At 46.2% G+C, this 15,106-nt stretch overlaps 1 protein-coding gene across 1 annotated transcript in view; it reads right to left on the bottom strand.

The window, feature by feature from the left end:
- The window catches only part of B4GALT6 (beta-1,4-galactosyltransferase 6), a 75,598-nt gene that overhangs the window by 44,030 nt on the left and 16,462 nt on the right, over window positions 1-15,106 (bottom strand). The window contains exon 2 of the mRNA XM_084780703.1: window positions 2,150-2,266. Within this exon, the coding sequence (XP_084636829.1) occupies window positions 2,150-2,266 (117 nt within the window). The remainder of the gene's footprint in view (window positions 1-2,149; window positions 2,267-15,106) is intronic.

Here is a 15,106-nt window from a genome sequence, read left to right as displayed (position 1 = left end):
TCAGTCCCAGCACTCTGCGGCTGCCATGTAATTAGGTCTGGAACAGGTGGGGAACAGAAAGAAAGAGAAAGAGACACCTGCTGTGGTTTGGGTTTAGAATCCTCCACAGCAGCCACATGTCACCAGCTTGCAAGACTTCACGCAGACATATCCCATCAGCAAGGGAATCCTATGGAAGGCTCTAAGAGGTCACAAAAGGACACAACTCTTGTCAAAGTACACACCAGCCGTTCCCTCTTTACTAAGACTATGGCTCGGAGAAAGGAAGAAAGAATTTACTCGTTTTCTTGCTCAAGTCACCATTGTTCTCAGCCAAGCTCGACACCCACGCACAAAACTTTTCATATCCCAGAGGGGGAAAAGATACGTGAAATTCTCAGTATTCACAAAGACAGATACAGTAACCTAAACATATTTTACACTGCAACTGAATGGGCCTTTCAACGAATATCCTCACAATCCGTTCTTCAACTAGCATAGCTAAAACTCTTTGAACACTTAAACTTTTGTTTGTTTGTTTGTTTTGGTTTTGGTTTTGTTTTTTGAGACAGGGTTTCTCTGTGTAGCCTTGGCTGTCTTGGACTTGCTTTGTAGACCAGGCTGGCCTTGAACTCACAGCGATCCACCTGCCTCTGCCTCCTGAGTGCTGGATTAAAGGCGTGTGCGACCACCACCCAGCTTGAACATTTAAACTTTCTCTGTCTCCACCAGTGACTGAGACTGCCCTCAGTCTAAGCAAGATTAAGGTGCTTAGATTTGGGAGAATCGTAAATAAATCAGGCAAATGAGTAGGATGAATTCCTCGCAAGTATCATCTTGAATTTTTAAGTCTAAAACTCCCACCCACCTGACATAGATTGAGATCCCATTATGGCTGGAGATAGAGGCTTTCTAGCAAGGAGGAAGAAAGCAGTCACCAGGTGTAGTAGTGCACACCTTTAATCCCAGCTCTTGGGGATGAAAGACAGAGGCAGGTGGATTGCTGTGAGTTCCAGGCCAGCCAAGATAACACAGAGAGACTCTGTCTGAAAAACAAAACAAAAGGCAGAGTTGATGAGAACTGAGTATGTTTACAATGGCACAAGAGTTTTAATATTTTTTTTAACTATTTAAAAACAAAGATCTAAAGAGTGCCACAAGGGACAATCACTGATCTTGTTAATGTGACATCCCAAAGCACCCTGGGAGGCACTTTATTTCTACAAGAGGGAAATAAAGCCACTGACACCAAGTACTTCCCATCAGAAAATCCGCAGTTGAGTCAACTTGATATTAGCCTTGTGTGAGTCTAGTGGAGAGCCTACCTTCAGTTAACACTGTAAACAGGAAAGAGCAGCTACTAATTTCCAGTATCCTAAAAATGTACCCTTTGGTTTCTTTTAAAAGGCTATAAAATTATTAAGAAGTTCATCCAAAACTAAATGATAGTCCTAATAATACAGCAAGCACTCAGTAGGGTAGTACTCAGCAGATGCCCATCTAGAATAAACTTAGTAGGGGATGGTGATCTAGAATACACCAGTAGGGGGTACCCACCTAGAATACACTCAGTAGGGGATGCCCATCTAGAAAATACTCAATAAGGAATGCTCATCCAGAATACACTCAGTAGGGGATGCCCATCTAGAATACACTCAGTAGGGGATGAAGATCTAGAATACACTTAGTAGGGGATGAAGATCTAGAATACACTTAGTAGGGGATGGAGATCTAGAATACATTCAGTAGGGGATGTCCATCTAGAATACATTCAGTAGGGGATGTCCATCTAGAATACACTCAGTAGGGGATGCCCATCTAGAATACACTCAGTAGGGGATGCCCATCTAGAATACACTCAGTAGGGCATGCCAACCAAGCAATATAATGAGTAACAATGAAGTGAGTACAGTGAATCTAGCTATCTACTGAGTAGTGGGGCAACTGGCAACACACTGTGTAAGAGATGCCAATCTCCTGGTAGGTACACTCACAAGACAGCCACTTAGCAATACACTTATTAGGAGATGTTAATCATCTAGTGGTGTACTTCCTAGAAGGCAGCTTCCTCTTTAACAGAGAGTTACGTCCCGATAAAGGAGCTAGAATTTAAAAGGTTGGTTTTCTGCTTGGTAACTCAAAAGGTAAACAAAGGAGGACACAGTCTTACCTGTCCCATTGAGCGTAGTGTTTTTATTCGTATACAGCCTGATCATATGTCCAATTGTTTTCACATTCTCTCTCAGCATGATACCTCTAGCTTGTACCATAAAGAGGTATGTGTTGGCTATAAAAGAAAAGACAGAAGAGAGAAAAAAGGTCATGCAGGATACAATTAAGAGTTTTCTAAGTAAGATAATATTCAGACATAGCAAAGTACCGTAAAAGTAGACACTCAATTATCTACCATGCCAAACAGAAGAAACAAAAACTTTAAGAACTTAGGAACATGGTGTAAATGCTGAGCAGCTGAAGGAGTCTGCACCATGCTGGAACATGCTGATCACCGGTAAGGAGGTGGGACACTGGTCCCCCCGACCTCCTGGAAAAAAAAAAAGATGTGTGTGTGTGTGTGTGTGTGTGTGTGTGTGTGTGTGTGTGTGTGTGTGTGCGTACTTAGAAACACATGGACTTTTTAAAATTAAAGTGGGGGCCAACAAGATGGCTCAGCAGGCAAAGATGATTGCCATCACCAAGCCCAGTAACCTGAATTAGATCCCTGGTAACCATACAGTACTAGAAGAAAACCATTTCCCAAAAGTTGTCCTCTGAACTCCACATGTACACTATAGCACTTGAGCGTTCATACACATAAACGTGCATGCACACACATAAATAAATGCAATTTTTAAATAAAAATGAAAAAATTAAGTGGCAATGTCCATCTAGTTAACAGAACAAGGCTAAATACAATTATTGTAAGAAAATTCCTTAATTTCTACAAAATGTATAAACACAGTCATTACCAAAAAAAAGTTATTTATGTTAGGGACACAGTCTTGTAATTCAAAATTCGCTTTCTACAGATCACCATACCAGGATGGAGTCTACAGATCACCATAACACCAGGATGGAGTCTACAGATCACCATAACACGAGGATGAAGTCTACAGACCAAAACACCAGGATGGAGTCAACAGATCACCATAACACCAGGATGGAGACTACAGATCACCAAAACACCAGGATAGAGTCTACAGATCACCATAACACCAGGATGGAGTCTACAGATCACCACAACACCAGGGTGGAGTCCACAGTTCACCATAACCCCAGGATGGAGTCTACAGATCACCGCAACACCAGGGTGGAGTCTACAGATCAACATAACACCCGGATGGAGTCTACAGATCACCACAACACCAGGGTGGAGTCTACAGATCACCACAAAACAATACCAGGGTGGAGTCTACAGATCACCACAACACAATACCAGGATGGAGTCTACAAATCACCATAACAACAGGGTGGAGTCTACAAATCACCATAACACCAGAGTGGAGTCTACAGATCACCATAACACCAGGATGGAGTATACAAATAACCATAACACCAGGATGGAGTCTACAGATCACCATAACCCCAGGATGGAGTCTACAGATAACCACAACAACAGGGTGGAATCTACAGATAACCACAACACCAGGGTGGAATCTACAGATCACCATAACACCAGGATGGAGTCTACAGATCACCACAACACCAGGGTGAAGTCTACAGATCACCATAACACCAGGATGGAGTCTACAGATCACCGCAACACCAGGGTGGAGTCTACAGATCACCACAACACCAGGGTGGAGTCTACAGATCACCATAACACCAGGATGGAGTCTACAGATCACCACAACACCAGGGTGAAGTCTACAGATCACCATAACACCAGGATGGAGTCTACAGATCACCGCAACACCAGGGTGGAGTCTACAGATCACCACAACACCAGGGTGGAGTCTACAGATCACCACAACACCAGGGTGGAGTCTACAGATCACCATAACACCAGGATGGAGTCTACAGATCACCACAACACAACACCAGGATGGAGTCTACAGATCACCACAATACCAGGATGGAGTCTACAGATCACCATTACACCAGGGTGGAGTCTACAGATCACCAAAAGATGAGGATGGAGTCTACAGATCACCACAACACAACACCAGGATGGAGTCTACAGATCACCACAACACAACACCAGGATGAAGTCTACAGATCACCACAACACCAGGATGGAGTCTACAGATCACCACAACACAACACCAGGATGGACTCTACAGATCACCACAACACAACACCAGGATGGAGTCTACAGATCACCACAACACCAGGATGGAGTCTACAGATCACCATAAACCCAGGGTGGAGTCTACAGATCACCACAACACCAGAGTGGAGTCTACAGATCACCACAACAGAACACCAGGATGGAGTCTAAAGATCACCACAACACAACACCAGGACGGAGTCTACAGATCACCATAACACCAGGGTGGAGTCTACAGATCACCACAACACCAGGGTGGAGTCTACAAATCACCATAACACCAGGGTGGAGTCTACAAATCACCAAGACAACAGAGTGGAGTCTACAGATCACCATAACACCAGGATGGAGTATACAAATGACCATAACACCAGGGTGGAGTCTACAGATCACCATAACACAACACCAGGATGGAGTCTACGGATCACCATAACACCAGGATGGAGTCTACAGATCACCATAACACCAGGATGGAGTCTACAGATCACCATAACACCAGGGTGGAGTCTACAGATCACCATAACACAACACCAGGATGGAGTCTACGGATCACCATAACACCAGGATGGAGTCTACAGATCACCATAACACCAGGATGGAGTCTACAGATCACCATAACACCAGGGTTGAGTCTACAAATAACCATAACACCAGGATGGAATATACAAATCACCATACGACCAGGGTGGAGTCTACAGATCACCATAACACAACACCAGGATAGAGTCTACAGATCAACATAACACCAGGATGGAGTCTACAGGTCACCACAACACAACACCAGGATGGACTCTACAGATCACCACAACACAAGAATGGAGTCTACAGATCACCATAACACCAGGGTGAAGTCTACAAATCACCATAACACCAGGGTGGAGTCTACAGATCACCACAACACCAGGATGGAGTCTACAGATCACCATAACACCAAAGTGGAGTCTACAGATCAACATAACACCAGGGTGGAGTCTACAGATCACCATAACACCAGGATGGAGTCTACAGATCACCACAACACCAGGGTGGAGTCTAAAGATCACCATAACACCAGGATGGAGTCTACAGATCACCACAACACCAGGATGGAGTCTACAGATCACCATAACACCAGGATGGAGTCTACAGATCACCAAAAGACCAGGGTGGACTCTACAGATCCCCACAACACATCACCAGGATGGAGTCTACAGATCACCATAACATCAGGGTGGAGTCTAGAGATCACGACAACACAACACAAGGATGGAGCCTACAGATCACCATAACACCAGGGTGGAGTCTACAAATCACCACAACACCAGGGTGGAGTCTACAGATCACCATAACACCAGGGTGGAGTCTACAGATCACCATAACACCAGGGTGGAGTCTACAGATCACCACAACACCAGGGTGGAGTCTACAGATCACCATAACACCAGGGTGGAGTCTACAAATCACCATAACACCAGGGTGGAATCTACAAATAACCATAACACCAGGATGGAGTCTACAGATCACCATAACACCAGAGTGGAGGCTACAGGTCACCATAACACCAGGGTGGAGTCTACAGATCACCATAACACCAGGATGGAGTACACAGATCACCACAACACCAGGATGGAGTCTACAGGTCACCACAACACAACACCAGGATGGAGTCTACAGATCACCACAACACAAGGATGGAGTCTACAGATCACCACAAAACCAGGATGGAGTCTACAGATCACCATAACACCAAAGTGGAGTCTACAGATCAACATAACACCAGGGTGGAGTCTACAGATCACCATAACACCAAAGTGGAGTCTACAGATCAACATAACACCAGGGTGGAGTCTACAGATGACCATAACACCAGGATGGAGTCTACAGATCACCACAACACCAGGGTGGAGTCTAAAGATCACCATAACACCAGGGTGGAGTCTACAAATCACCACAACACCAGGGTGGAGTCTACAGATCACCATAACACCAGGGTGGAGTCTACAGATCACCACAACACAACACCAGGATGGAGTCTACAGATCACCATAACACCAGGGTGGAGTCTACAAATCACCACAACACCAGGGTGGAGTCTACAGATCACCATAACACCAGGGTGGAGTCTACAGGTCACCATAACACCAGGGTGGAGTCTACAGATCACAACAACACCAGGGTGGAGTCTACAGATCACCATAACACCAGGGTGGAGTCTACAAATCACCATAACACCAGGGTGGAGTCTACAAATAAACATAACACCAGGATGGAGTCTACAGATCACCATAACACCAGAGTGGAGTCTACAGATCACCATAACACCAGGGTGGAGTCTACAGATCACCATAACACCAGGATGGAGTACACAGATCACCACAACACCAGGATGGAGTCTACAGATCACCGTAACACCAGGATGGAGTCTACAGATCACCATAACACCAGGGTGGAGTCTACAAATCACCAAAACACCAGGGTGGAGTCTACAGATCACCACAACACAACACCAAGATGGAGTCTTCAGATCACCATAAGACCAGGATGGAGTCTACAGATCACCATAACACCAGGATGGCGTCTACAGATCACCATAACACCAGGATAGAGACTACAGATCACCATAACACCACGGTGGAGTCTACAAATCACCAAAACACCATGGTGGAGTCTACAGATCACCACAACACCAGGGTGGAGTCTACAGATCACCACAACACAACACCAGGATGGAGCCTACAGATCACCACAACACCAGGGTGGAGTCTACAAATCAACACAACACCAGGGTGGAGTCTACAGATCACCATAACACCAGGGTGGAGTCTACAGATCACGACAACACCAGGGTGGAGTCTACAGCACACCACAACACCAGGGTGGAGTCTACAGATCACCATAACACCATGGTGGAGTCTACAGATCACCACAACACAACACCAGGGTGGAGTCTACAGATCACCATGACACCAGGGTGGAGTCTAGAGATCACCATAACACGAGACAAGGATGGAGTCTACAGATCACCATAAGACCAGGGTGGAGTCTACAGATCACCACAACACAACACCAGGGTGGAGTCTACAGATCACCACAACACAACACCAGGATGGAGTCTACAGATCACCATAACACCAGGGTGGAGTCTACAGATCACCATAACACCAAGGTGGGGTCCACAGCTCACCTTAACACCAGGGTGGAGTCTACAGATCACCACAACACCAGGATGGAGTCTACAGGTCACCATAACACCTGAGGGGAGCCTACAGATCACCACAACACCAGGGTGGAGTCTACAGATCACCATAACACCAGGGTGGAGTCTACAGATCACCATAACACCAGGGTGGAGTCTACAGATCACCATAACACCAGGGTGGAGTCTACAGATCACCATAACACCAAGGTGGGGTCCACAGCTCACCTTAACACCAGGGTGGAGTCTACAGATCACCACAACGCCAGGATGGAGTCTACAGGTCACCATAACACCTGAGGGGAGCCTACAGATCACCACAACACCAGGGTGGAGTCTACAGATCACCATAACACCAGGGTGGAGTCTACAGATCACCATAACACCAGGTTGGAGTCTACAGATCACCATAACACGAGGATGAAGTCTACAGATCACAACAACACCAGGGTGGAGTCTACAGATCACCATAACACCAGGGTGGAGTCTACAGATCACCATAACACCAGGATGGAGTCTAGAGATCACCATAACACCAGGATGGAGTCTACAGATCACCACAACACCAGGGTGGAGTCTACAGATCACCATAACACCAGGGTGGAGTCTACAGATCATGACAACACCAGGGTGGAGTCTACAGCTCACCAAAACACCAGGGTGGAGTCTACAGATCACCATAACACCAGGGTGGAGTCTACAGATCACCACAACACAACACCAGGGTGGAGTCTACAGATCAACATGACACCAGGGTGGAGTCTAGAGATCACCATAACACGAGACAAGGATGGAGTCTACAGATCACCATAACACCAGGGTGGAGTCTACAGATCACCACAACACAACACCAGGGTGGAGTCTACAGATCACCACAACACAACACCAGGATGGAGTCTACAGATCACCATAACACCAGGGTGGAGTCTACAGATCACCACAACACCAAGGTGGGGTCCACAGCTCACCATAACACCAGGGTGGAGTCTACAGATCACCACAACACCAGGATGGAGTCTACAGCTCACCATAACACCTGGGTGGAGTCTACAGATCACCACAACACCAGGGTGGAGTCTACAGATCACCATAACACCAGGGTGGAGTCTACAGATCACCATAACACCAGGGTGGAGTCTACAAATCACCACAACACAACACCAGGGTGGAGTCTACAGATCACCACAACACAACACCAGGATGGAGTCTACAGATCACCACAACACAACACCAGGGTGGAGTCTACAGATCAACATGACACCAGGGTGGAGTCTAGAGATCACCATAACACGAGACAAGGATGGAGTCTACAGATCACCATAAGACCAGGGTGGAGTCTACAGATCACCACAACACAACACCAGGGTGGAGTCTACAGATCACCACAACACAACACCAGGATGGAGTCTACAGATCACCATAACACCAGGGTGGAGTCTACAGATCACCATAACACCAAGGTGGGGTCCACAGCTCACCTTAACACCAGGGTGGAGTCTACAGATCACCACAACACCAGGATGGAGTCTACAGGTCACCATAACACCTGAGGGGAGCCTACAGATCACCACAACACCAGGGTGGAGTCTACAGATCACCATAACACCAGGGTGGAGTCTACAGATCACCATAACACCAGGTTGGAGTCTACAGATCACCATAACACCAGGGTGGAGTCTACAGATCACCATAACACCAAGGTGGGGTCCACAGCTCACCTTAACACCAGGGTGGAGTCTACAGATCACCACAACGCCAGGATGGAGTCTACAGGTCACCATAACACCTGAGGGGAGCCTACAGATCACCACAACACCAGGGTGGAGTCTACAGATCACCATAACACCAGGGTGGAGTCTACAGATCACCATAACACCAGGTTGGAGTCTACAGATCACCATAACACGAGGATGAAGTCTACAGATCACAACAACACCAGGATGGAGTCTACAGATCACCATAACACCAGGGTGGAGTCTACAGATCACCATAACACCAGGATGGAGTCTAGAGATCACCATAACACCAGGATGGAGTCTACAGATCACCACAACACCAGGGTGGAGTCTACAGATCACCATAACACCAGGGTGGAGTCTACAGATCATGACAACACCAGGGTGGAGTCTACAGCTCACCAAAACACCAGGGTGGAGTCTACAGATCACCATAACACCAGGGTGGAGTCTACAGATCACCACAACACAACACCAGGGTGGAGTCTACAGATCAACATGACACCAGGGTGGAGTCTAGAGATCACCATAACACGAGACAAGGATGGAGTCTACAGATCACCATAACACCAGGGTGGAGTCTACAGATCACCACAACACAACACCAGGGTGGAGTCTACAGATCACCACAACACAACACCAGGATGGAGTCTACAGATCACCATAACACCAGGGTGGAGTCTACAGATCACCACAACACCAAGGTGGGGTCCACAGCTCACCATAACACCAGGGTGGAGTCTACAGATCACCACAACACCAGGATGGAGTCTACAGCTCACCATAACACCTGGGTGGAGTCTACAGATCACCACAACACCAGGGTGGAGTCTACAGATCACCATAACACCAGGGTGGAGTCTACAGATCACCATAACACCAGGGTGGAGTCTACAAATCACCACAACACAACACCAGGGTGGAGTCTACAGATCACCACAACACAACACCAGGATGGAGTCTACAGATCACCATAACACCAGGGTGGAGTCTACAGATCACTATAACACCAAGGTGGGGTCCACAGCTCCCCTTAACACCAGGGTGGAGTCTACAGATCACCACAACACCAGGATGGAGTCTACAGGTCACCATAACACCTGAGGGGAGCCTACAGATCACCACAACACCAGGGTGGAGTCTACAGATCACCATAACACCAGGGTGGAGTCTACAGATCACCATAACACCAGGTTGGAGTCTACAGATCACCATAACACCAGGGTGGAGTCTACAGATCACCATAACACCAAGGTGGGGTCCCCAGCTCACCTTAACACCAGGGTGGAGTCTACAGATCACCACAACACCAGGATGGAGTCTACAGGTCACCATAACACCTGAGGGGAGCCTACAGATCACCACAACACCAGGATGGAGTCTACAGATCACCATAACACCAGGGTGGAGTCTACAGATCACCATAACACCAGGTTGGAGTCTACAGATCACCATAACACGAGGATGAAGTCTACAGATCACAACAACACCAGTGTGGAGTCTACAGATCACCATAACACCAGGGTGGAGTCTACAGATCACCATAACACCAGGATGGAGTCTAGAGATCACCATAACACCAGGATGGAGTCTACAGATCACCACAACACCAGGGTGGAGTCTACAGATCACCATAACACCAGGGTGGAGTCTACAGATCATGAAAACACCAGGGTGGAGTCTACAGCTCACCAAAACACCAGGGTGGAGTCTACAGATCACCATAACACCAGGGTGGAGTCTACAGATCACCACAACACAACACCAGGGTGGAGTCTACAGATCAACATGACACCAGGGTGGAGTCTAGAGATCACCATAACACGAGACAAGGATGGAGTCTACAGATCACCATAACACCAGGGTGGAGTCTACAGATCACCATAACACTAGGGAGGAGAATACAGATCACCATAACACCAGAATGGAGTCTACAGATCACCATAACACCAGGATGGAGTCTACAGATCACCATAACACCAGGGTGGAGTCTACAGATCACCATAACACCAGGATGGAGTCTACAGATCACCACAACACCAGGATGGAGTCTACAGATCACCATAACACCAGGATGGAGTCTACAGATCACCATAACACCAGGGTGGAGTCACCTTCCTGAGCCCCACAACGCCTCAACATGTCTGAAAGGAGTTGTAACTTAGAATTGATAGAGTCTTAGATCATTTCTATGAATTAGCTACTTGAAGTACTATAATGCCTTTCAATCACAAAATATGAATATCAATCAACAGTGTACAGCTTAAGGTTGGTTGCTTTAATTCTTTGTGGTGTTTCCAAAGCCCCTAATTTCTATCTACTGAAGAAACCATAAGCTGACAGGTTTCATAACACACTAACTCAGGTGTTATACTCCTTTTAGCAGGTAGGGAACTAAGTCAGGATCCTCTTTGGGGACCCAACCTGGGACAGCCTACAGTACCCCAATTCTGTCATTTTAAAGAGGTATGATCGCACTAGATGTCCCCTAAGCAGTTCTATCAAAAAGCAACAGGACCTCATTCAGACAAGAGGCTGGTTCTCACAGTATAGTCAAGCACCACCAGCAGAACTCAGTCCACACATCTGTCCATGTGATGAAAAGCTGTCACTGTACAGAAATAACACTCTCACAAATGAATGCCCAGGCTGGGACGTGTCCACTGGGAGAGTACTTTCCTGGCATGCAGGAAGCCCCAGGTTCAATTCCCACACTAACATTAACTTTTTTCTTTCACTTTCAAAGCACAAAGAGAGCACTGGGCCAGTGGTGCAATGGATAACGGATCAGAAGATTCAATGCACAAAGAGGAGATAAACGTAAATCTGGGTTTCAGGTAAGCTTTACTTTACTCATACATTTTAATGTATGTCTAGGGCTATGAGATGGCTCATGGATAAATACACCCACATAGTGGGAAAAGAAAACTGATTCTTGCAAGCTGTCCTCTGACCTCCACATGCACACTGGCATGTGCATGCACACACACACACACACACACACACACACACACACACACACACACTAAAATGTCTTCACACCTTCTAGAAAGTGGTCCCATAATTAAACTTAACTTGTTTAGACTTGCATTTATCATGTACAGTTAGAAACACCGCAAGATTATACTACATTTTTGCACTTGTATGGATGCTAAGATGCTAAGAATGCAAGGGGATTATCCTGGATCTTAGCAACATAATCTTTAAAAACCACATACTGGTAACAAAACTGTTTAGAAAAAAAATAGATTGCCATGACTTAGATGAATTTTTTTTTTAACCAAAGGAATGCATTTCATATCCACTGCATGGATGGAGAAACAGAAATAAGGAAATGCTGGGGACTCTGCTCAACAGTGGGAGGAAATCTATTAGTTTATTTTAAATCATTAAGGCTATGATTACATTCCTCAGGTGAATGGTCCTCCTGGGTTTGGTCCCTAAAGATGAGAACCCATTTGGGAATGAAGAGGTGTTTAAACTCTGAGCAGCGATCAAGGAGAGACACAGTGCTGAGTCATCAAGTCACACTAAACAAGACATCAGGACAAAATCTCCAACATCATACAGCCACTCTGACCCACATCCAGCTAAACCCTGGCTACTTATCACTAATATAAAATGCAATCACTCTCTGGTAAGACTTTAATTAAAAAAAATCCTTGTCTAAAAATTTCTTTCCAATTTTCAAGAAACTATAATTCAACTACAAAACTATAAAACTATAAATAAATAAGGAAATCTTTCTCAGCTTTGCCTTGTGTCTTGAGACAACTCAGCCATATACTAAAAAGCGCCACTGCTTAATTTAAACCATGCTGTGTGTTCTTTAATTAGCTCATTTTCTACTTTCCTCTACATAATGAGACATAAATGCATCTTGTTTGCCAGTTATCCTTTCAGAAGGAAGAAAAACACCATTAAAAACACCTTGGGGAAAGGAAAGGAAAAGAGAAAAACTTCAAAAGGCAACAGTTTACGAAGGCAGCCAGATATTCTACCCAAATGCTTGTGACAGGAACTTCATGAACCCGCTTCCTTCACCACTATGAAGAAAAAGAAGAAGAAGAAGGAGGAGGAGGAGGAGGAGGAGGGGGAGGGGGCGGGGGAGGAGGAGGAGGAGGAGGAGGAGGAGGAAGGGGAGGGGGGAGGGGGAGAAGGGGCAGGGATTTGTAAGGAGCCTGTGTAGACCATCCTTCTTTCCCACAACCTGCTTGGCTCACTAGAAGTGTTGAATATTGATGGTGAGGGTTGCAACATGTACAGGGACATAGAAGTGCCACTGGACAGGGAGATCTCCGGCACTGATACCCAGCTTCCTGACTGCTGAAACATACCTTGCTGCTAAGGATCAAGGGAACAGATGCTTCCAAAAGGACCTGGTGGGTAGGCGACCTGGCAGCAATTATAATGGTGAGATTGCAGCTCAGAGAAAACACGGCTAGGACAGAAGCAAGTAACAGCACAAGCTGGAACCAGACTAGTGAGTTACCATAAAAATGACGTACAATGGATATAAGAGGGTGACGAGCCCATGTATACAGATGACACACACAGCCCTAAGGCTAAGTAGCCCCAAAATTAATTAACCTCAGAAAGATCTACAGACTCAAAAGAAGTTAACTAGGTTAAATGCTACAAAGGCTACAGAGGAAAAAAACAATGAGAGCTTGAGGGCTGGAGAGATGGTTCAGCGGTTAGGAACACTTGCTGTTCTTATACATCACTAGGGTTCAGTTCCCCTCACTCATGTGTGATGGCTTTCAATGCCTTGTAACTCCAACTCCAGGGGCTCTGACACCATCTCTGGCCTCTGTGGGCACCTAAATAGAAGTAGGTCTTAAATTTAAAAAAAAAAAATATATATATATATATATATAATAAAATAAAAAGATAATTTAGGAGAAAATACCTAACACATGACATACAATATGTACTTTGCCAGGCATCCCTAGATGTACATCATCTTAGTCAATCTTTTCAAGCAACTCCATGGATACTAATATTATTCCCATTTACAGAGATCGAAATTGAGATGGGGCATTGAGAAAACCACATCTCTATACCCCTCCACCTCCTGAGAATGTTAGCTGATGGTCCCTTCCAATCTTTGAAAGAGGGAAAAAAAAAAGTCAATGGGTCAGTAGGCAGTGCATTTCACTAAAGGGACAGTGGGAAGCCAGCGAGGTGAGGAGAAGATTCCTTAGAAGGAAAGGGTCTGAGCATGCCTGTGGCCCACGAGGAGGAGGAGGAGGAGGAAGAGGAAGAGGAAGAGGAAGAGGAGGAGGAGGCCAGCAGAACCGTTTGCAGCACTCAGAGAATGAAGAGCAAGGAGGGAGGGGCATTTCTGCCTTTGCAGGGCTGAGCAGAGGCTCCAAGGAGGGAGGGAGCACAAACGATTCACAGGAGGAGAGCACAGAAGCAATGGAAGACAGCTGGACAGCTCCCAGTGCCTACCTGGCTGAAACAGAAAAAAGAGCACTGAGGTGGCTCAGGTGGGATGGACCATGAGCAAAGATGCAGAAGAGCGGTGGGCCCTGGAAGCTTGGTAGCCATGGTCTGTAGAGGATGGGGAAGCAAGGCACAGAGGAGCTGACTGGCTCCAGAATTCAGCAAAGCCCAGTTAAGGAGCTTGCAGTGAAGAGACCTGTCTTCTCTACTGTTTGGATTATCCAGTGGCAGTTGCTCTTTTAAGAGAAAGGGAAAGGAGGTGTAATGTGTGTGTGTGTACACACACAGCAGGCACATGAAGACAGAGGCAGAAACTCCTGTGGGACCAGACCAGGAAGCTGACAGGTACCTGCTACCTCAGGAAAGCATCCTGCCAATGTCTTCATTTCAGGCATCAAGCCTTGGGAAGAGATAATCCCTGTTATTTTAAACCATGCATGTTGGAAGGTGTGTAGATGTAGGAAATTAATACAGTTACTGAGATGGAGTGAACTTTCT

The sequence above is a fragment of the Acomys minous genome (assembly GCF_964271855.1).
Source record: "Acomys minous genome assembly, chromosome: 4".
Classification (NCBI taxonomy): Eukaryota; Metazoa; Chordata; class Mammalia; order Rodentia; family Muridae; genus Acomys; species Acomys minous.
Note: the sequence above shows the minus strand (reverse complement) of the source record. Positions and strands in the feature narration are given on the sequence as shown.